Source organism: Sciurus vulgaris, assembly GCF_902686455.1.
Source record: "Sciurus vulgaris genome assembly, chromosome: 8".
In the NCBI taxonomy this organism is placed as follows: domain Eukaryota; kingdom Metazoa; phylum Chordata; class Mammalia; order Rodentia; family Sciuridae; genus Sciurus; species Sciurus vulgaris.
In genome coordinates, this window is record NC_136468.1 from 31,566,038 (window position 1) to 31,591,424 (window position 25,387).

The 25,387-nt window shown below is 34.5% G+C and overlaps 1 protein-coding gene across 4 annotated transcripts in view; it reads right to left on the reverse strand.

Moving 5' to 3' along the window:
- PTPRZ1 (protein tyrosine phosphatase receptor type Z1) overlaps positions 1 to 25,387 on the reverse strand; it is a 174,773-nt gene that overhangs the window by 54,221 nt on the left and 95,165 nt on the right. For all 4 annotated transcript variants that reach the window (XM_079149828.1, XM_079149827.1, XM_079149830.1 and 1 more), the window contains exons 7-11: positions 20,627 to 20,784; positions 20,332 to 20,482; positions 9,827 to 10,011; positions 7,888 to 8,014; positions 97 to 143 (exon numbers count right to left, since the gene is read on the reverse strand). In XM_079149828.1, the coding sequence (XP_079005954.1) occupies positions 97 to 143; positions 7,888 to 8,014; positions 9,827 to 10,011; positions 20,332 to 20,482; positions 20,627 to 20,784 (668 nt within the window). The remainder of the gene's footprint in view (positions 1 to 96; positions 144 to 7,887; positions 8,015 to 9,826; positions 10,012 to 20,331; positions 20,483 to 20,626; positions 20,785 to 25,387) is intronic.

Here is a 25,387-nt window from a genome sequence, read left to right on the forward strand (position 1 = left end):
CAATGTGACATTAAATTTTATTAAGCAACAGTATCTAAATAACAATTAAAAATCAACTTTAGTTTTAAAATATTTGAATATAAATATCTAAGATACCTTGATTATTTCTTCAGTTCCAATTAATTCAGGAAAAAGGTCAAATTCTACAAAATTAAAAACAAAAGTTATTAAAATTTATATTAAACTATTTCAGCCTTGTGGATGAAAGGGGGGAAAACCAAATATTAATGTTAGCTTTGAAAGTATAGAGCCTTTCAAAATGAATACAAATTTCAATTTCAGTTTTCAACACTACCCAACACCAACACTACATAATATAATCCTACATAAACTTATATGTAACTGGATTCAAAACCTTGATCTTTCTCTTGCACTATTACCCCCAAGACTTATGGAAATACAGAAGGAAAGAGAGGACAATGAGACTGATTTAACTAAGTGTAAAGGAACTTTTCATCAGTTCAGCTACTTTTGTCCTTAGCAAGGCTGATAAAAGCAGTTGGAGAAATGCCAGGGATTTTCTGGAGAACTGTCAGGATTTGTTTTCTTATTTGGCTTCCTCTTCCTTTTAAGTTCTTCGGATTGATGGTCAAATAATTCTTTTTCACTCTTCAATGTGGACTCATTTTTTTTTTTTTTTTTTTTTGTACAGTGTGCTCTAGCAGGTAAAATGGACAGTGTCTTCCCAGGTTCCACACTAGGTTGCAACAGGAAGCAAAAAGCAGAATGCTTCTAGTACCTTCTCTTCAGGAAACTCTGCATTAGCACTTTGTATGCAAAGATTTCAATAAGCAGTTCCATTCAAGTGTGTTCTTCCCAATCAACCAGAATCAACAAATTCTAGCACATGGATCTCTCAGCTAAAACAAGACCTGTCAGAAAATGTTAGAAAAGAGAAGAGCTGGTTCTCTAGCTCCCATAAGAAATCTAGCCACATTACCAAATTACTAGGATTCAGAGAAAATTTCTGAAGTTTTCATCTGAGCTGCCTGGGTCAGTAGGAAGATAGTAGCCAGAGTAACTGTGAGGGCTTGAGCATTATCATAACGATGCTCTTCTTATACATTTGGTTTCATTGAGTATCAGATCATCTCCAAAGTTTATGGTCTGCATTCTCACAATACTGCTTATGTTCTGACTGATGTCTTTACCTGTCCTCAAAGGAAATGCATATTCTGCAGAAATGTCAAGGCAAAATTGAACTAACATTAAATATTTCTCATACCCAGACTTGTTTTCCAACACAGACTTTCCTGAGTTCCTTTTTATCAGAAAATTTCTAGATGTTAATAAAAATAAAGGTAAAAATATAGTTATATGTGTTAATTATATTTAGAAGAGAATTCAAGTAAAATCCTTAAGTGCACCAAGTTCCCAAGATTTAGGTAAAGTTAACATTCTTGACAATTTAGTTATTATAAAGTTACTTACCATAAATTTCTGTGCTATAAAAGTGAAAATATTAGCTAGAGACAATCACTTATAATTCTCAGTTTTTGTTTGTTAAATTGACCAAGAAAGAGCTTGGAAACTTATTTGTAACATCCGTGCTTTCCTTTTTCTGTATTTCTCCCTATAAAATCCTTTTCTCACCCTATATTTTTATACTCTTCATTCTTTTTTATGGTTTTATTAGTGAACTAGAGTTATGCATAATTAGTTGGGTTCATTTTGACATAATCATATATGCTCTGAATTTAATTTGCTCCATTTCAGTCCCCAGTGCCTCCCTCCCGCCTTCCTCCTCCCTCACCCTATTCTCCTTCCTCTTCTCTACAGGTCTTCCTTCTATTTAATTTATTTAATTGGTTTATGGTCCATGTTCTTAAAGTTCCCTAACCGAAATGATTTCAATAGTCTCAACCACTGTACCTTTGAAACTGTCAAGAAAATCAACAGATGTGAATTTAACAATAATATGCAACTAAACTGTGATAGAAATAATCATGATTTTCTATAAGCTACAACTAGAGAAGTTCATGCATGTAAAGATGTCCAAATTCAGCGCACAAGACAGACCTAATTTTACGCAAAGTACTTCACAATAGAGACACTCTTCATGTATCTTTGAAATATTTTAATGCCAGAAAGGACAACTCATAATTAAATATAGTTAGTGATACATATAGAGTTTTCTCAGTTCAAGAGGCTGCAGAAGATAATCTCAATCATTTTACATTCCTTTCAGCATGCATAGCATGTTTTAAAATTTAAAAATGGCCTGACTTCACCTAACTACATATTTTTAATGAGCAAAGGTAATTTTCTTTTTTAATTGTCAGGGTCGGAGTGAGGTATGTTTAATTACCACACTGATAGTTAATTTCCTTTTCTTTCAATAGTCTCACTCTGTATTGCATTTGACCCATTTTTACCCTTTTAATACAGCATAAGTAAGTATATGGATTTTGGTTCCTACAAATTAAAAGGCAGAATTTTAATTCACTCATATCCCTTAAGAGTCCCAATGATATCTGCTATCATTGAGTTTGTTGCTTACTGCAATCAAGGATTAAGAAATTTTCTTTGAACACTTAAGCTTTGGGGCTTCTTATACTTTTGATCTGGAATGTCCCCCAAAGTCTCAGGCATACAGAAGTGGAGCTTTTAGGTAATGATTGTATTTTGAGGGCTGACTTTATCAGGGGATGAATCCATTGATAGCTCCTGGGAGGTGGATCACTGGAGGTTTGCCATGGAAGGGTTTATCTTCTTACAGCCTCTCTCTCTCTTTTTGCTTCCTTGCTTCCATGAGCTGAGCAGCTTTCCTCCACCATGTCCTTCTGTCATAATGCTCTGCATCACCTCAGGCCCCAAAGCTATGGAGGCCTCAGACTGAATTTGAACCTCTGAAACCACAAACCAAAACAAACCTTTCCTCCTCCAAGTTATTCTCGTCAGACATTTTGGTCACAGCAATGAAAAGCTAACACAGGTTCGCAGATATAGTCATAAGCAACCCTCTGAGATCCTCTCCGTTCCACGTCACTCTCAGGAGCGATCACCCCAATGGCAGGTGACTTTGTAGTGCTCAGTATAACCTAACTTTGAAAGATCTTCATTCTGGTTCCAACCGGACTCAGATCATTCGAACCTCATTTGAATGTACTGCAATTCTGAGGTCTCCCAGGAACTCTTCAACACTTCCACTCCCCAGATCCGGGAGACTTTTATTGAGCTTCTCCAGAACAATGTTGAAATATAATAAATCTGAAAGACTGTTGGGAAATCATAGTTCTGGGTCTGAGAGTTCAAGACACTATACCCTAGACCTGAGGTCCAGCTCTGGCGATCGGTAGCAGGTCTCATATTGGGCTTCCTCTCCTGCAGTTTCCTCATAATGATAACTGATATTTCAGTAACCTCTGTTCAGCCTCAGAATATAATAAAGAGTTTAATATTATGCTGTATTACATAATTAAAGTGAATATTTTCACTTTAGCTAAACAGACTCCCTGAAGGCTAGAAAAAAGTCTGATATTGAAGACCATCCATGTCTCCTTTGTTTTTTTTTAGTAAACACTTAAAATTCATACTCATATTTGAGTAATAACTGACTAAAAGCTGTTGACTTATTCAGAGTTTGTTTAGGGCACATATAATGTTAGTTTCTTTTAAGAATAGTACATTAGGAAACAATATGACATGACACAAAAAAAGCAACACTGACGTATGTTGAAAAGCAAAGCTTATTTAATTGACAATAAGCTGAGTTTCACAGTGTAAAAAGTAAGAGCAATGTAGACTGCAATTGCTTCAAACTATGATTTTAAGTATCATTATATAATAACATCAATAGCATAGGATGGTGCAGGTAGATTAAGGATGTATAGTGATTTGACAAGACAACTATATACAACTGAAAAACACACAGTAATAGGGAAAAATGTTGGCTTAATTTCATCATGCATTTAAATGGAACTCATATATTTATCAAGGCCCCAGAACATATATTTAAACAATGTCCTCTATAAATAAATCATCTACATTACAGAAGAGAAATGAACACAATTATCTTTGTTACAATGAGATAAATATGTTATGAATTACTCATTCATAAGTGTAATTTTCTAAAATGTTTTTCGAAAGAATATGCATGTTTTCTTCATATTAAAAAGGGTTCATTGAAAAATTTAGTTTCTGAACATGGGTTTATACATTTATTTTAGAATAGTAATTTGAAATAATACTGAATGTTTGTTTATGGTGATACTGTTGAACACAGTAACAATATAATTAAGATGTAGAAACAATAAAGTTATCAAACTAACAATTTAAGTACACGATTTATTCATATTAGCAAGTTAAGCGCAGTTTTGAAAACTGAGTTTTCCTTCAAAGATACTGAAAAATATTTGAAATTTATGAAAGAATAAGGGCAATTATAAATTATTTCCACTATTTCTTTTTAGCAAAAGTATGAGCACTACAGATTTAGAAAATGAACAAGAAATAAAATAATTCAATAAGATAATATTACAAACATAATGGAACACAATGATTAACAGAATGAAATAGTACTAGTAAAAACTATAAAATAATCAGCACTCACAAGTTTCTATGTTAGCTACATACATTATAAAACTGACTAATCTTGTAGGCACCAACCAAATATGTTTTACCAAACCTGAAGGGAGTATTGTTGTCAAGACTTTTACTGTTTACTGTGATGTCTACCATACAAATAGTATTTAAGGTAATCTAGTTTCCATACTGACTTATATATATGTGGATTGAAATGCTATTGCAGTCTTAAAAATCAAAAAGGATAAATTGTAAGAGAACAGATAATCATCTGCAGTTTTAATTTACATTTCTCTTTTTTAATGAGTGAAGTTAACTATCTTGTTTATTAATAGCAAATTTTATTCCCTTTTTTATGATTCAAGAAGGTTATGATTTTGTCAATTCACATGTTAGGAAAGATAGCTCTTTGTGATATGAGCTTTAAATATCTCCCTTAGTTATCTTTTTTAAAAAAAGTTTATGATGCTTCTTTTCATAAAAAAATTGATTTTTACGTAACAAAAAGTACCAGTGAAATAATTTATGACTTGGGGATTTTGAGTCATGAAAAGTTAGACAGTTCTTGCTAACTCCAGATTTGTAAAGAAGTAATTTTCAAGTTTTCTTAGTATTATTTAATGGTTGTGTTATTTAAAAATATCTTTGGTACATATGGAATTTATCGTGGTATTTGAGGTAAGGCAGGGATATTACTTTATTCATCCCTACAAAATTTATTGACTACTTATTTTTCCCAGTGATTTGAGATGATGTCCTCTTTATACATTCAATTTCTATATGTATCTGAGTGTACTTACATCTGGGCATTCTGTTTTGCTAATAGACCAGTATGATACTCTTAAATTATTTAGGCTTTTAAAAATGCCTTAATGTGTTTTAGTGTTGGTCCCACTTCTATGTTTATTTTTTTCACTAACTTTAGAATCAGGTGATATAGCTTAAAACTGTTAGGTTTTCATTGAGATTTTGTTAAATTTACAAATTAATTTACACAATAATATGGTCCTTCTATTTGTAGAAAGGCAATATTTTGGCTTCAGTGGTATTTTAATTTTTATGTTTAATAGGTCTCAATTTTTGATAAACATTATTAATATATTTTTTTGTTACTGTTATATATGAAATCTTTTCTTCCATTAAATCTTCCAAAAGAGTGTTTGAATATATGTAAACATATACAATTTTTGTATGTTGATTTTTCACTTGGTAATCTAATTGAGCTATCTTGAATATTAAAAAAAAGAATAGAGAAATCCTAGACTTTGGGTGAAATAGAATAACTAATGAAGGATTTTTTTGATAGAAGTAGTTAGGGAATAATCTATGCAAGTTTGTAAGCCTGGGCTTTTAAGAGGCATATTATTTCTAAACATCACATCAAATAACATCTTTTACTAAAACATAATTACTACAAAAAGTGCTTTAAGGGAAATAAGGCATCCACGGAGATCAAATTGTGTGTCCAAGCTAGCATCTCATTATAACAATGTTCATTAGTGTCTTGATCCTTTGAATAAATAGAAATTAAGTTATAACATTTTTATTTGTACAAAGTGAAAATACTACGAATGATACAATAGTGTTGTTCTTTATGCCAACATATACTTACTCAAAAAAATTCACTCAGAAATTACTTCTATAGGAAATATACATTTGATCTATTTTTTCATATGCAATAAGCTTTTCAAAAATAAAAAAGAACAAATATATTCACACAGTTGAAAATTCTGGCATAGTATCTAGAGTAAACAAGTAAAAGTCTAAAGTAATTAATTTTTATTAATTCCCAGAAAATTGTTTTATGTACAGAAACTAGAGCAGCATATTGAATTCAAGATAGTAAAAGGAGGTGAATACCTTCAATAGAGTTCATAGTAAAATGTGCAAATAAGGGTAGAGGAGATTTTCATATGCTATATTTTTATCTATTCATATGGAGTATTGGCTACCATAGTCAATGGTGTGATGCTAATTGTATTTTCTGGGTAGATCAACATGGGAAACTTTGGGTAGTATTGCCTTTCAATGTGGTGGCATGATATGGTAGAATTAAGCCACAGTCAGATCCTTGGACACTAACCTTTTATAAGATCTAGAGTTCACCTTCCACTTAAAACTAACATGATTTTGAAAAAAAAAATGCAAAATAAAGGCAATAGCAAAGATGATCATGTCATGAGGCAGGCCATAATAAACATTATATTGCCATCATGATTGTAGAAATAATCATTAGCTATCAATATCAACAGGAGACATGTTGGCTAGGGTTGTAGTCTGTAGTTTGGAAAGATACCTATTATAACATTTAATGTCTGTGTACATATTCTCCAACTTAAAAAGCCAACTAGCTGGAAGAACTCTGGCAAGGTGATCAATGATCATGTACTTTATTTAAGCTCATGTTGGATTAAAGTCCCTACGATAGCATTTAGACAGCAAAGTCAAAGCATATCAGTTTTCCTTCTGTACATAAAACTGAAATATGGTACCATTAATATAATTTGTAACTATTCATTTACATGATAACTTGTAAACATTTTAATGAGTAGCTTTATGATAGGAATGATCAAAGAATATCTACACTTACATATGCATATATATGACTGTATACATATGTTTATACATACATACACATATATACGCACTTTGATTCTAATATTTGAAAACTGTTTATCTATGTAAATTTTTAAATGGTCAAATTATGATAGCTAGCACTTGATCCAGTTATTGCATATGCTTTGAAATCAAAAGATTTCCCCTTAATTTTAGAAAAGATGCATGCAAATAAAACACAACCAGAAACAATTTTTGTTTGTTTTGTTTAGGTGAAATACTAGGGGTAAATCAAGTAAGAGAAAAGCACCCCTTGACCAAATTACAGAACATATATAAAAATATCTAAGATAAACCATCAAGATGCTTTGTACAGATGTTTCAAATGCCTCACATGATCTTAGGATCATGTACATACTTACTACAAAGTACTTTGGGAGCTGAAAAAGGAAATGAACACTAATGAAACCAGTTCTTAATTATCCAATATAAAATTCTAAATATTCATATAGCAATTTGCATTTGACAACAATTACAAAATATTATAAGTAGGCTTGTTGTTCTTATTTTACAAATGGAAAACTTCAATATTAAGCAGCTATTTACTGAGTGTCTTGCACAAGATTTGCTGAATGCGAAGTAGTTTCATGCCTCACAAAATTACCTGGTGATCCAGACTTAAGAGAATATTATTTTGCCCATTGGCCAAAAGAATATAAAGTCTGAAGAAAGCACCAATGTGTTTGGTAATTAAAACAACCTCATTTTTATTTAGAATATATAAAGGTATTTCAGGGAAGCACTTACCAGCATCATTGGCAGGCATGTCAACTATCAGTTGGTCGCTATATTTTCCATATAAGCCGTTAGTGCATATGGCTACTATTTGAAGGACATAACTCATGTTGGGTAGTAAATTATTGAGAATAGCACCCTAAAAGAAAAATGTTAGTAATTATCCATATGTGCTATTCTAGATGACTCATATATTAGATAGCTGTCTCAGAAAACTTTTTCTCTTTTTTCATAGAAAATACATTTTATCAAACAAAGCAAAAGCTTATGCAACGCTGTTAAGCTGACCTTGTGATATTTGTGAATTATGAAGATATTGGGAAGTTAGGTATTTTTTAGCTTTTTTATTTCCCAGAATTAGTTTTAGAGAGTTTCATAAAATGAAACCAAATTCATAAATGAGAACCATAAACTAAAAATTAATATTTTAGAGAAGCATGCAGTATTTGCAAATAAGGAAAATGTGAAAAATACAATGATAAACTAATGTTATCTTTTTATCCTAAATATATATAGTATGTGTGTATACACACACATATACACACAAGGCACTAACAGAACTATTATCTTGTTCATATAATTATGAAATAAAAATATTTACTCATAAATTCCACAATTTTCCCATGTCTGAGTATCTCTGGATTCTAGACAGCTGAACTAAAATGCTGTTAAATTTCATCTACTTTGTCCATACACTATTTAACATGATAACAAGAACAACTGTGTGTAAACTCAGGCTCCCATGATTTGCAGGGCTCCAGCTGCTTGCATGTGGAGTCCAGTGTCCTTTCTCCTGCAGGGGCAGCTTCCTGATTCACATACAGACAAGGGTTTGTGAGCCTGCCCCAATCCATGGCCAGCACTTCCCTAGGAAAGCAACACTGAATGCTGAGATGCTCAGGTCACATAAGGAATCTGTACTTCATTTTCTTTGATCAGTGTGCATGGTGGAGGGAGCAGGGTGGATCTTTGGGTAGAATTACCTATCTTGTAGCATCCCTAAGTTCTGGCTCAGTCAGCACTTCACATGTTACCTAGAAATACGATGTAAAGAAAAGGACTTCTGAGTCCCTTCTTTATTTTTCCTGTGCTGGGACAGCGTGATAGAGGAAATGATACACAACTCTCAGAGCACTGAGATTCTGAGCCCAATTCTACCCACCACTCTGAGGACTCAGCCAGGTATTTAACAGTTCTCCAAGTGCTTTTACTTGTAGAAAGAGGGCATGCTAAATGGCCCCCAGTTAGTAAAACTTTCACATGGATGTAGTTATTCTCATAAGGTTATGTGCAAAGTCATGGTCTTTTGTATATAATTCATTGTAATTTTGACATAATTTAGTGTAGCTTCTGTTACCCCAAGAGACTGTCACACAAAATCTGAAGCAATCAAGGGTAAAAATATGCCCTTCAATAGATGAATGAATAAAGAAATATAATTTATACACACACACACACACACACACACACACACACTCTGGAATATTACTCAGTCATAAAGAAGAATAAAATAATGGCATTTGAGGGTAAATGGATGGAGTTGGAGAATATCATGCTAAGTGAAATAAGTTAATCCTCCAAAACCAAAGGCCAAATGTTTTGTCTGATAAATGGATAATACATAATTGGGGGAGAGGAGGGAAGGGAAGAATGGAGGAACACTGAATTGTGTAGAGGGAAATGAGGGATGATGAGGGGGTAGGGAGAAGGAATGATAATGGAATGAGACAAATATCATTACCCTAGGTACATATATAATCACACAAATGGTGTGACTCTACTTCGTGTACAACCAGAGAAATGAAAACTTGTACACAATTTCTGCATGATGAATAAAAATAAATAAATAAATAAAAAACGAGGGTAACAATACACAAGCATCTGTAAGTTCTTACCTTGGAAATTAATCTATAATGTCACCACACATGAAAACAATCAATCTTATAGTTACCAAATCTTGATAGCCATCTGTCAAAAATTCATGCTTGGTTTGGTCTTCTCCCTCCAACTGCTGGTACACAACTGCAAACTTCTCAATCATGGTGTCATAGACAACTCGAGGTCTTTCCCAGGTAACAAGAAGGCTGGTATAATTTTCCGGGTCAGCCTGCACATTTTCTGGTTCTGAACTACAAACTTCAGAGAAAAAAATAAGTAACAGTTATTGATAGAACTGTCGGCCTCTAGAACTTTAAAAATTAAAACATATTCTGTGAAGTTTTTTGTTGTATATTATTTCAATATAAGGCATAAAATAAGACTTTAGCATGGAACTTTGGTTCATGCTGGTTTTCTCTATCTAAAATTGTATCAGTAAGTTTTTCATTATTGCAACAGAATATCTGAGGAAAGCTATTTTATAAAGCGGAAGCTTACTTTGGCTCACAGTTCTGGAGGCTGCAAGTCCAAACAGCAAGGTGTAGGCTCTGTTGAGGGTCCCCTTGACCATATCAAGTCATGGCAGGAGTATATGGTACCTCTGTGTCTGTTCCCCTCACTATTCTTATAAAGCACCAGGATTCAATCATGAGGTTCTGTGATTTAATCTAACCACCCCCCAAAGGTCCTATCCTTAAATGCCATAGTCAGTCACCCTCTTAATAAGACTCTGAGGATTAAACTCCGGCATGGATTCAAGGCAATGAAACACAGCAAAAACACTCTTTCCTTCCACAGAAAAATACTCTTTCTCTCTCTGTTCAATTCTATCTTTCCATTCAGTAAAGATCTTGATCAAATGTTTCGTCCTCTAAGGCACACACTGTTATCTCGGCAAAAGTGATTCTCTGTCATCTTCAACTGTTTTGTTTTCCATAATTATTGCTTTATTTTCACATGTTCATACTGCTTTTTTCTGAATAATGTAGCTTAAGATTAAGCAAATAATTCCCAGGAATTAAAAAAAAATTGTCTTTCTTGAATGCATTTATACTGTCAATGGAATAACATGGAGGAGAAAAATTGTATACTTTTATCATACTTTGCTAGTGAAGCATAGTGTAAATGCAATCCCTTCACAGGTTAGACAGATTTGAAAAACAGAGAAAAAGAAAGCTCTCTCAGGACAGAGATTAGCTAACAAGCTCACAGTCTTTGTTGTCAGATGCTACCTGAAGTTATAAAGCCACTAGATGAGACTGTGCAGTTGACTTAGGCCAACCAATCATTACACATACCAAAGCTACTGGGTCTCAATGAAAACATGCCAGTAACTCCATTTGAATATGACCAGTCTTTTTAGTCTGCAGTTTGCCTCATGAACACAGGAGGGCACCCACAACTAACAATTGTCTATGTACACTGAAACATTTTATATGCTGTATTCAGTATTTGCAATTACAGCATATGTATTCTGCATTCACAATGGAATATGCATGATTCATAAAAATATGAATATATATATATTAAATACATGGATAATTGAGTTAGAAACTTGATTTTTCACTGGAAACTTTTATACTATTTTGTTGTTAAGCAGGTCTTAAAGAGAAGTGTTCCTTTGGGAATAAGAGGACAATTCTTTTGTCATCAATATATGAATTGAGACTAAGAAAATGTCTTTTAACATAGGTTTAGACAACAAGCATCATGTCATGCTACCTTGAGACATTTCCACTGGTGTCCAACAGATGGCAGAAGACCATCAAAACATCAAATAGCTGTTTACATAAGCTAGCACTGAAAAAATAGGACTACTTCACTCTTGCTTCCAATGAACACCAAGGTAATTTTTAGGATGTGGAAAGTAATTCTGCACGATATAATTTGTAGACTTTGTTCTCCTAAAATCTATCTCTTTTTTCTTTTGGAAAATGGGAACGACTTAAAATGAATTATACTCTTCAAGATAAAATCATTTTAAAATTCATTAGTTACAGGCACACACACAACACATAAAAAAAACTTAAGGAAAATGCAAAAGTATTAGTTATAAAATGCCCAAAAGACTACTTTCTAAACAGCATAAACTACTTGGGCTGGATGTCTATGTTTATCTTAATAGCAGCAAACAGAAGATGTTTCAAATAATATGAACCAGTATTAATATAAAGTAGGAATCCCAAAAGAAGCTTATATTTCTTTGCCAGCAGGTTTTCATTCCTTTGCTTTCTTTCCTGTAAATCTCTGTTTATTAGTTTTTAAAAATAATCTGAACTTGTATTTTAATTAGAAATTTATTTTAATAGCATTCCTTTTTCCAACAGTTCAGTAATATATGATAAATCTGCATCTTCTTGTTTAGTTGATTGAATACAGAATTTTACAGGGCAAAGACTATATGTACTTCAGAATGTGTTCAAGTTTAAAAAGGCCTCTCCTGTCTGCAGTCTGTGATCTTGCCAAAGAATTGCCCTCCTACAAGTTAGGACTAGATCTTTTAAATCACAGTCTGGTTCATCTCATGTCCTACTTGGCTTTCATGCATCAAGCTGGGCAGTGCCACGGGGGAAGTGAGTCACATGCACTAAAATTTCCAGGCTTTCCCTATATTTCCTGTAGAAATCCACCCACTTATCTCATTAGAGGAATATATACCCTCTATAAAATATATATACTCTGGATTGTAATTGAGTAGGAATTTCCAGATAAATGGAAATTAGACATGATTAATTATGGAGTTAGACATCAAACACAAGCCACCAGAACAGAATAATAATAGAATAGACTTTGCTTGATAATGGGGTGTTGGGAACCTTGCTGAGGTCTCACACCTTCTTCAGGACACATTTTGCACTCTGATTCCTTCTACAGCTACATGTGATCTGGTCACTGTTACTCATCTTTAGGGAGCACTGGCCAGGGAGGAGAGCCTGGTTCCTGCAGGCCTCTGGCTCATCCCAGGGTCCACGTGAATTACAGAGTTCAAGGAAGCGCTTCAGAACCATAGAAGTAAGTGCACAGGATCCTCCCCACAAAGTCTCTTTTATTAAGGAACTATAAATGTCCTGGTTTAAGGACATTTTTGAATTGCATCCTCTACTGCTAGATTCCAGGCACTATTTATCTGGTGCCAAGCACTCTTGATATACAGAAGCAGAAGGTGCTATCCCTCCCTTTGAGAAACTCAATCCTGTAATAGGTTTCTAACCCTAAAATTTAGTAAGTGCTAAGATGCAATCTATGTCTTTAATTTCTAAATTCTGTATTCTGTTCATAGGGGAATGCAGAATGAACTTGTTAAAAAAAAAAAACTCAGCAACTTAGACAAAATTTTGTTGTGTTAGTCAAAATCATACTTACTTTCCGCTCAAGGCTGTACAGCTTCACCAACTTTTAGCTGGCATAAAGTGCTGTGGTTTATCATTTATGCTCTTATTACTTATATCAAAAAAGAACACCTAGTTCATAGGAATGTACATGACTCATGGAAAAAGTTCCAAAAGATTAAAAAGCAAAGCACTGAGTGTTATGAGAAAAAGGAAAAAGCAGAAACAAAAGCAAGAAAAGAAACGGAGGGGAGAAACACAACCGCATTCCTTGGCACTGAGGAGGCATATCTCATGGTTTATCAAGAAAGCTGATGCAGATGGCCAAGGAGTTTCTGGGTTCCCTTTGCCTCCCTTGCTCTCCTGCCTGCCCTGGAAGAAACGCAATTTACTTTGAAGGTGCAATCTGAGCTGCATGTATTAAGACAAAAAATGCAGGTGGACAGGAAAAAACAGGGTGGTGATTCCTGGAGAGCACCAGAGAAATGTCCTAATTACCTAAGACTATTCTGGGTTTGACTCACCTATTTCCCATTAATATAATACTCTGTATAATTTATTTCATGACAACTGTACTATATGAATGGACACTTGGAAATCCACCACATCCTTATTTGACGTTTATGAGCCTTATTAAAAAATATCCTTACAGGTACATTAATAACTGCTATGAGAGAAACTTAAGAAATATAGACCCAGAAGATAACCACAAGGTTGAAATTTCTTCTCTGGGGAGTGGGGTGGGTGGGTGTTGGATTTTAATTAAGCTAATGTAAACACTGATACGATGCTAAATATATTGAATTAGGAAAGTTCTATACCTTTTCGGAATGGTTACATCAGTCCCTTTAGATTAAAGGTCAAAAGAAGTCTTTCAAATTTTACCTACTTCTCAATCTCTTCCAGGGACACAGCATTACTTCCTCAAAAGCTCAATTTGTAATACATAATCTAAGGAACAAATAATCTTCATTTCTCTCTTCAGGTTATAATTAGGGTATAGTGTTTTGGTACATGTGACCTTAAGAACGACTATTCACAACAGCTGACCTTCAAGAATGTTCATCTACTAATGTATAATTTATCACGACCTTTTTTCAGGAAACGGTAGAAAATTTCTTAGTTCACATACTTAGGCTGAAAAGCCACCCCCATCATGCTAGTATGCCTTGAAAAACATTTTATATTTTATCACTTTAAAAATAGTTTGCATTAAACATATTATGGTGCAACAAATGAGATTTGAAGTCCACTATATAATTCTATTCAACAAAGTATTTTAAAATGCCTTGAACATGGAAAATCTGAATAGCACTCCATAGTCACTCTGATCTCTTGCCTTTTCATCTCTGCATCCACATGACAATAATACTAGTTCTCAGTCAGGTGCACATCACATCCAAGGCACTGGATTGCTTTGCAAACTCGAGAGTTCACTCAAGTCTCATGGCAACCCCATAAGGAGACCATTTTTAATTTTTGCCCTTCATAAAAGGTAAAGAAACAGGGTTGGAGAGATTAAGTAACTTGACAATTTTTACACAATCAATAAGTAGTGGTGCCGTGGTCTGAAAACAAATGTTGACTGGGCTTTAAAAGACCAAGCTTTTTCTCCACTATGCTTCACCCTGCTTTTATACTGGGAGCATTAGGAGGATGGCATGAAGGCATCTGGGGCTTCAGGGTAAGGGATAAAGTCTTCACCTACTTTACACTTTTACCACATTCACATTAGTATTCACACTCAGCACATATCACCTAAAGGATGGCTTTAATAACTCCTTCAACACCAGATGGTTCTATTTAATTCCCTGATGCTGAAAAATGCCTTTCTAACAACTGGTAGCTTTACATAAAAATGAAAAAGTAGAGGATCAAAATTCTGGTGAAATGTGAATTTACTTACAAACATTTATTGAGTGTCCGCTGTGAATGTAAAAATGAACAAGGGCTCATCTCTGACCTCACAGGTGCACATGAAGTGCAGATCTCACGTGATTTTTTTCAATGATTTGCAACAGATATGGCAAAATTCAATTTTTACAAAATATGTTTATTAAGAGCAAGATAATGACAATTTTCATGCTGGCTCTCACTTCTCTCTCAGTCAAAATGAGGATGTTAGATATTTAAAATTGTAAAACATATAAATATAACTTGAAAGTTCAAAACTGAAAAACTGGTTTCATAAATTTTAACCACACAGTGGGATAAACCATAAAAATAAAAATGCCAAAGTAAAGATACATTTATGTCACTATGTAAAATATCAATGAACAGACATGGAATAATACAATCACGTTTTTGTGAGATACAATGTATTTTTAACTTAAGAGAAAAGTTTGGAAGAATATTCACCAAAATCCTCAGGGTGGCTATCTCTGCATGGTGACATTATAGGAAATATTCATTTTCTAATGTGTGCTTATCCATGTTTTCTACCCTTTTTCATGTAATAAAAACTTATTTTCCAATTAAATATAGTAAAGATTAAATCCTGAACATAAATTCAGTCTTCAATTCTTATTATGAAACTCAGTTGTAAAAACAGAAGGGAGATGGTATGTCCATTAATAAAAGAACCATACAGGAATGTGCACAAAGCAAGTAATAATAAATGTTTATTGAATGAAAATACTCACGGTTGAAAAAGCAAGACTTGTTCCAGTTTGTGAACAACAACTGAACATTTCTACAGATTCACAACTCTCCCTTTTCTATTACAAATAAATAGTAGCTCACTTTTTATTATGATTTCAGTAAATGCAGAATGTTATACAATGGGAAATCTGCAAAAATTACTATATAATAATCTTAATATACTGAATGTTCATTATTGTTAAATATAATAATAATTTTAACTGAATATTCAGGGAGTTAAAATGAAGAAAGTGAATTATTAAACCATTTATTTTTCCTCAGTCACTAGAAAACGACTTAATTTTGTTATGTCACGGACACTATGTTTTTATAATGAGAATCTTTCTTTCCCCAGAACCATCTTTAATTGTGAATATGAATTACAGCAGTACCATATCTTTTGAGGGCTTTGAATATTTTTAATTATTTAAAGGGCACTCGACAAAGAAGGTCTTAGTTCTGACCTGTCTGGATGTCTAAGGCCATTGTTCCCTCCTGTGCTTGATGTCACCAACATACATGCTCTTTATATCCCCAGAGACTAATAAGTAATCTTGGCCAATTCTTTGATTCACCCCTTTGCTCCTCCTTCGTCTATGGGTCCAGAGGATCTTACTACTGGACAGGTACTTTATCAGGTGCTACAGGTAATACTGAGATGTGTTAGGTAGAGACCCATCAAGAAACTAAGACAGAGACACACACATACCTCTGAAGCAAGGAAAGGCAAAACAGGAGTGGGGAGCATAACAGGAAGGAGACTGCGATGGTTCAGCACAAAGGACGACTTTCAGAGATGGAGAATAAGTATGGCCTTGTGATGAGTGGCAGCATATGAGTCAATTAATATTTGACAGTGGCTCACATTAAATCAAAATGATAGTTGACTGAATATTTACTTGCACAGCTGAAACACATCCAACTGATAGAGCCTGAGTTTTCTAATAGGTAGATATCACTGTAACCTCAAGATCACATATTTTTACAAAGACTGAAGCTTTAAAATAATAAATGAGCACATAAGTCTGTGTGCCAGATTTTTTAGAAAGGCATTCTTTCCAACTTCTGGTCCCTCTTGTGGTATATCTTATTAAGCATAGGGCCCTTTGATTGCTGAGCTCACTGGGATGGAAATGGGTAAGTGAGTTTTGAGGACCTAAGGTCAAGCTAATTCTTCCACCTTAAAAAGAGGTGAAGACTTGGGTAGGACAAGGGTAGCAGCTGAGAATCTTCAACAGAAACTGATCAAAAAGCAAGGTCAGAAAGATCTGAGGATCAGTGCTCTGGAACCCAGCAACAAAGACTGCAGAAGAGACGGATTTGTGTTACTTAATTTTAGAATATGAACAGATGATCTTAAAGACATAAAACTTTAATAAAAACTAGTACTGGCATTGAGCATTTTTGCTTATCGTAAGGATATATGATAAAAAAAAATAATGCTTTCTGAGCAATGTTTTCTAAATCATACATAGATTTCTTGGTGAGATGCCTAAATCTTTAGTCACAATACAAACATATTAAAATCCCTGCTTAACAGAACTTTCCTAGGGACTCTGGGCAAGTGCTGTATCTAGGAATAAATGTGCAGCCAAGAAAGCCTATGAAGGTACATTTTTATTTTAAAATTTATTTTTTAAAAAGTCTGCATTTTGTAAGTCACTTCAATTTAAATGAGTGAGTCTATTTTGAATAGCTGTTTTTCCCAGGTTAACTCTGCTATTTTTAATTATTGTGGAACCAAGACACAGACAAACAGGTGATCAATAATCTCTTCTTACCCTGACAGCTATGAGAGTGTTGCCACAGGGACAGGAAATTCTGTGACAACACACACATGTGGATTGCGGGAATAAGTCTGATTCCCACAAGCTCCACCCAAGGAAATTGCTTTCATCCTTTACAGGTCCCATCACAGATTTATAGAACTTGAAAGACCCAAGTACTTTAGAAAGTGTTGCTCCTGTGTTTGACCCTAGGATAAACAAAGCACTCTAAAGCCAACACTATATGTTTTAAGTTTCATATCTTTCAGGGCATCAGTTTTTATTATAAAATCTAGTATGCTGAAATTACATTCCTTTTTAAGTATAAAGCATGATGGAGAAAGCTTTGGGAGACTTTAACATCAGGGACCCCAGCTTCAAACACTGAATCCATCCCTTTCCAGTTGTGTTACTTTGAGTAACCCACTTAACATCAGCTCCCCAAACTGTAAAATGAGAAAAATGAGTCTGATGTCACTAAATGAATGATGAGGTTTAAATCAAATATTCTAGGCTTCATCGCCTGGTGAAGTCACATAATACGTTGATAGCCATTATGGTTTTTGCTATTATTATTATAAGCTTTTAACATTTAACTGTGAAACAATGATGATCTATATTAATTCAGAACTACATATAAGTGTACACATTAAGTAGTGCAGAAAGAACCCATCAAGCATAATCTGATATGCTTTTATTACATGGAAATGGATTCTGTTAGACATGCACTGAATGTTCAGTAAATGCAAGCTTTACTTAGCTCAGCAATAGAAGAGATAAAATACTTAGTTACTTGTTTCCTGGGGCTCAGAGTTCAGTGGGGGAAGCAAACAAGCAAGCAGGTAGGTATCTGCCATGGTGAGGTGCTTTGGGTGAAGTTCGAATGCACAGAATATGGAAACACCTGTGCACACTGCACAAGTGTAGCTAAGCATCATTCACCTTACACTCTATGGGCAGGGTGCATCCTCAAGTATAAATTCCTATGCCTGGGCCAGAGCCAGACTTCGAGAGTGCACTCTTCTATCTTCAGGAAGACAGATGGAGAGGGTAAGCATTAAAGCTGGTAAGCACCAAACAGGACGTACCATGCAATAGAAGTTTGGGTCTTATTCTAGAAAAAATGAGAAGCCACTGAAGGGTTTTAATAAAGTATAATTGAGAAAAGTACAGGACAAAAAAGAAATATTATTTGTTCATTTTGCTATTAGATCTACTGTATTTTGGAAAAAGAGGAGGTTAAATCTACTTTCTTTTTGTAACAATTATCTGTTATTTATCCAAAAAGATATTATAGAATTTGGTATTGCTGGTAGAAATATAATTAAATTTCCTTACTTTGGGGCAATTTAATTTGAAATTTAATGTCACATTAAATACAGCCATTCATCATTGTTGTCTTGATCTCTATTTTTCTTTTGTTGAAGGACCAACAATTCTCACAAATACATTTCAACACTACAAGCATGCCATTTTAATGTCCAAACTTCAGGAGAAGCTATTAATTTAACATTATACATGGCAAAAAATACAGCATAGGGCTGAGATCAAAGAAGATCATCTACTTGAAAAGACTTTAAGTCCCCAAAGCAAAGGCCACTTCAACTATTTCTTTCATGAATGAATATAACCTCAATATAAATGAAAAAGGACATGTCAGCAGATACATCAGATTGTGTCCTCTGGACATTTCCAAAGGTTTCTGACTGCTGTGTCAGTTTCGAAAAACACAGATGACACTCTTGAGATGACCCCTCTATCCCCACCATCCCTGGCATTGATTGGGTTCAATTCCATTGGCTGGGTTGGACTAAAGTAAACTTCTTTTCTCCAATGAAGGAAACTGAGTGGAGAACTCATTAATAATTCAACACATTCATTTTCAACACCTATTAGGTGCTAAGTTCTTCTTTGGATGCTGGCAACACAGTGAGCACTCTAGATGTCCTTCAGTTGATGAATGGATAAAGAAACTGTGGTATATATATACAATGGAATATTACACCACCATAAAGAATGAAAAAATTATGGCATTTGCAGGCAAATGGATGAAATTGGAGAATATCATGCTAAGTGAGATAAGCCAATCTCAAAAAAACCAAAGGAAGAATAATCTTGCTGATAAGCAGATGATGACACATAATGGGGGGTGGGAGGGATTAGTGTTAGGGTTAGGGTTAGGTTTAGGGTTAGGGTTAGGGAGGGTGGCAAGAATGGAAGAAGGAAGGACTGTATAGAGGGAAAAGAGGGGTGGGAGCGGTGGGGGGGAAGGGAAAAATAACAGAATGAATCAAACAACATTACTCTATGTAAATTTATGATTACACAAATGGTACACCTTTACTCCATGTACAGAGAAACAACATGTATCCCATTTGTTTACAATTAAAAAAAATCACAAGTCAACTAAGTTCAAATGTATTTCTCTGAAGTAGGTCCCCTCATGACCCCAAGCACAAGAATCTCCCCAAACTCTGACCACCTCTGTCTCTTATTAACTTTTCTCTTACAGCTCTTGCCTGGGAAGATTCTATAAAGTGAATCTGGAGGGCTGCATGTGGCTCTGTGGCTTTGTTGCTTAATTCTGTGTGCTTTGGAAAAACTGCTCAGTTTTTCTCCCCTGCAGAATGGGGTTATTCATATGGGGAAAAAATAAATTTTTCTGGTTGCCATTTTGGAGATGTGGTAACTGGGATTCAGAGAAGTTAAATATTTTATCTGACATTATAAAGTCAATTAAAATATTTCTAAAACCCTAAGTCCTGTATATTTTTCATTATACCCAAATTACCATCCACACTGAATCTGTGAGGGTAGCTGAAAACTTCTATTTCAATACATACCCACTTCATGAATTTCTTCCTTTCCAGTGTATGAGGAAAACACCTGCCTAGAGAACTTGTACTGTTGTTCTCGAAAATTATTCTGTAAGTAGTCCATCAACATGACATAACCCGACTGTTGCATTGTGAGAACTTCACAAAATACAGCCAACTGGAAAGAAGATCAAATAATTTAACATATCTGCTTCAGAGTTATCAGTAAACTCTTTAAAATAGATACTCTGTAATAAAGATAGAAAATAACTCTTTTAAAAATGCTTTAAATGACTTCATCTATGTGAGTTTCCAAGATTACCTGGCTTTCCGAGATGCTAACTGTATCTTTAAAAACAATCCATTCCACAGTGTCTGTGCAGGGAGGAGATGTCAACGAACCATTGTAAATATAATACTTGTCAGTTGAGTTTGGCAGAAGGTTTAGCAAAATAAATGGATCTAAGGCAGCTTGCTTCCCTGCAAAGTAATAATATATATCTCAGCTGGAATTTCAATACTGGTAGTTGGCTAGTTAAAGCTTCCAGGAAATAGAGACACATGCTTTGTTATGCATATAATCAGAATTGAAATTTTAAGAACTGAAATTTAAGAACATTTGTGTGATAAATCTAACATACTCTAAATTGCCTTAAATATATCACTGTAAAGTGTGAATGTCTTATCTTTGCCATACGATGCCAAAGAGAATATTTTATATACAAAAATATTCAGAAATCATAGGATCGTCTCAGTAGATAGTTATATCATTTGATAAAAATCAAAAATTCCAGTTTGAGAAGTACAAAAGCAACTTATTTAATTCAAAATGCTAAAATGAACATCATATTTTAGGATGATTTATTGAAATCTACTCCCTAGAAATCAAAACTGAGATAGGGATGTCTTGCTATCACTGCACTTTTAACTCTGAACAATCATGCAAGCAAAAGAAGTAAAACTTAACAAGGATTGTATGGGAATAAATGATGCCAGAACACTCTGAGAGTAACATAATTGTGCATGTGAAATATAGAACAGAATTTACAGGCCATTAGAATTAAGTGAATTTAGCAAAGACACTGCATCCAGGACCTATACACAAAAACCAATTGTATTGCTATGTACCAGTATCAACTAGCAGAAAATAAAATGTAAAGCAATATGACTTAAAAGGGCAACAAAATATCAAATACTTACAAATAAGCCTAATAAGTGAGCTATAAAATATCTATACTAAAAAGCATTCTTGGGAGAATTAAAAAAAAAAAAAACAAAAAACCTTTAAGTTAGAAATACTATGTTCATGGGTTTGAAGCTCCAGTGTTGTGAAGGTGTTGCTTTTCCCCAAATTGACTAATGGATTGAAAAAATCATCTTAATAAAATTCCCAGAAAGGTTTGTGTGTGCATGTTTATTTTAAATAAAATGCTGATTTTAAAATTTAAATAGAAATGCAAAGAAAAGTTGAGACAATCTTGAACAATAATAAACATGCTTGAGAATTTTTTTTATCAAGTTTTTCTAATCAAGTTTTTCTTATCAATTTTTCTTATCAAGGAAGATCTATCACACAAAGCTGTGAAAACCATGATGGTGAGATACTTGCGTAGACATAGGCAAAGAAACAATGGAACAGAATGGAGAGCACAGACCTACACATATGTGGTCACTTGTGTGACAGAAAAATCCCTAGGTAGTACAGAGTGGAGGGACTTATTAGTCAGCTTTATCAACTGACTATCCTTATGGAAAAAAGTGAATTGATTTCTTATTTCAGATTATAAATACAAATCAATTCCAAATAGATTATAGATTTTTAAGTGAACAGAATAACAACATTTTGAAAGAAAAACAGAAAATTATCTTCCTAACCCTAGGGCAGGCTGAGATTTCTGAAATGACACACAAAACTATCATGCATAAAAGGACAAAATGATAAATTTTAGTACCTAAAAATCAATATTTATTAAGTCTCTAACAGAGTAAAAAGGTAAGTCAAAGAGTAAAAATTTATTCTGTATACAATATACACATACACATTTATATACATGTATACTATTCTTACATACATGTTTATATACATATTTATTTAATCTTACATATTAACTTGTATTAAGAGTAGAGAATTCCTATGCAAAAATTGGTAGAGCCTTCCTAAGTAGGCTGCCTGGCCTTAGAACGTGAAACAATCTAAATTTATATGTCTCCTTGAATAGTCCCATTTTTATTTCTGTGTCTTTCCAACTGTGCTTGTCAACAGTCCTGCTTTGGCCACCTAGTCATTTGTTACCAGCCCTCGCTCCTATGGGAGCAATTTGCTTACCAGCCAAATCTCTCACTTATTTACTGCTCCTTCTAACTACCCAATCCAGTGCATGTCCTCTGCTTTGTCTAAGAGATTTAGGTCATCATAAAATAATTACCGAAGCAAATTTAATCCAGTCTAAGTGAGGCAGTATAGTGTAGGGCAGTAGTGACACCCTTGTTACAGTCACCTGGGGAGCTTTAAAACAGTGCTAGTGACTCAGACTTTACTCTAGATCACTTGACTGTAAGTCTCTAGCACTGGGGCCTGAGTTTAAGCATTTTCACAGCTTCCTTAGATGATGCAAACATGCAGCCAGGGCTGAAAACCCTAAGTAAAATGAAGTCTTTGCAAGGTTTTCGCCTTTCAAATAACGCTTCTTTGTGACAAATAATTGAAGATGGAGTCAACTGGTTCCAGTTTGAATTAAAGACTGAGTCTTAGAATTTGACTCAATTGACAGCATTATATACATATGACTTAAGTCTAGTTTAATCCACTGGAAGGTTCACATTTATGTTGAGTTTGATGGATTCATAAGTTAACTTCTAAACTAAGTTCCCTCTTTCAATGTCAGAATTCAGACTCAGATTCAAGTTCATGGAAACTAAGAATATTTACTGTATTTATTCTGAAGATGTTCTAGTTTCTGACTCACATTTTTAGTATCTCAAAATTTTTGTGATTTAAGTCTCTTTTCTTAATGTTCAGTGGACTGTGTTTGTTCATTCTTATGCGGAAGACAAAATTTATCTTACAGATGTCTTATGGAAGTGAGAGTGTGGAAAATGCTAATTAAATAAAGAGGCAGAAATGGACGCACTGCTAAATTATGCAAGAAATGGACTGATGCCAGGATTGCTAGAAGCCAAAGGAAGCAGAGCAAAGGTGAGACCTTAGTAGAGTTGGAAGGAGAGAACGTTCTTAAAATTGGAAAAGACACTAGGGGGAAAAGTTAGGTGGGAAAAAATAATCATAGGAAAAGGAGTTTTAGTTTTCTCTTCCCTCTTATCAACACAGAAGCCATTTTTCTTGACTCTGTACCTCAGTAGCAATCATCTAGCCTCCCTTACAGATGTGTTAACAAAATCATACAGTTTGTTATTATTTACACATTTGTCCTAAGCTCCTGTTCTAACCATTACAAGACCTTCAATGACAGAAGTGTCTTTCAATTACTCTATAATCTGACTTGCGGGAAAAAACAAAAACAAAAACAAAACCATGAGCTTCTTCTAAATAACTGCACAAGGGAGAATCACACCTGAGCCAACACTGCTCTATTTGGGGACTGTCCTTCATTCACGCAGTCACCATTCACCTAATCATGTATTTCAGGATTAATCACCCAACTGATCATATCCTTCCATGGGGAGGACACTAGTGAAGGAGGAAAGATGGAGAGGGAAAGAAACAGGAAGAAAAAGACAAGACCACAATGTGCCATGCACTCAGGAAGAGCAGCTAAAGACTTGAAATCAACTCCTTTTACTCAGGACAATGTTATGTAAGAGGGAACCAAATCAAAACTGTTCGTGAGGATTTTTTCAATGCATAAATTCCTGGGTTGCATTTGTGGCTGAGAAGGCACCATAGGCCATTCTATCAAGATCTCCCAGTTGAGAGTCACTGATGCTAACTGGATGTGTCTTGCAATAGGAAAGAGTTCGACTAACAGGTCTCTTTTTTGGTGATCTGTGCTTGGTGAATATTAATATATTATTATATTCATATCATGCAAAAATCACCATTTCTCTCTCCACTCCATGGAAAGAATAATGTCTGACATAGAGTAGGTATGGTGGAAATAAAGAAAAGAAAAAAAGAGAGGGATGATAAAGGGAAAAATTAATAAGATTTGGCTTCTAGGGTTGAATGGAGGAAGTAAATAACTATCCCTCATAATAATAAGATATACTGTGTAATCTGAATGATGGTGGGAAAGCATTTTTTTAATAACTCATACTGTATGGATAAGGGCAGGAAGTTAATGCTTCCAGAGTCTCTGTCTAAAGACAAGAACTGTCTTTGATTCTCAAGGTTCCCCATGGCAATGACTGAAAGTCAATACTGGGAAGTCTTCGGTTTATTGGACACTAATAATTGGGAGAGGGTCTGGGACTCCTTGGGAAATTGCAGGGATACCAAGTCTGTTGAAGGGGAGGGCAGTCTGCATGCGGCTCGACTTCCTTAGAGACAAGGATCAGGATCTGGAAGATGGGAGGTGAGGGAGGCTGAGGGAGGCAGGCAGGCAGAGCTGTGCTGGGGTCTGACAGACAGACAAATCATAGGGCTAGATTTAATTCCAGAAATATCAAAATAGAAATGTTTAACTTTAAGAGGACTTAGTTTGAACAGATCATACCTAATAAGCATTCAAATGAAACTGGCAAGTATTTCATATGTTTTGAAACATATAACTAATATAAATCTCCTCAATATAGTGGCACATATTTTTAACAGACTAAGACATAAATCCTGGTACTACCACCTACCAACTGCCTACCCTGAGGAACTTTGATGGGTCTATTGCAATATTAAATAGGGAACTGATAGGCATGGAAATAGCTGCGTTTTGGGTTTGGGGAAGTTGGTGCACAGGTAAGGCAGAGAGGAGAAAGACAGAAAGCACAACAGTAGCTATCCTCAGTCGTTTTAGATACTATTAATTCTGCTTTCAAATTAAGAACCAGGATACAGGCAGAATAATGCTGTTAGGGAATATTTTCAGGGAAGGTTCAGTGGCAGTGGTGGCTCTCATGAAGTGCTTCCTTT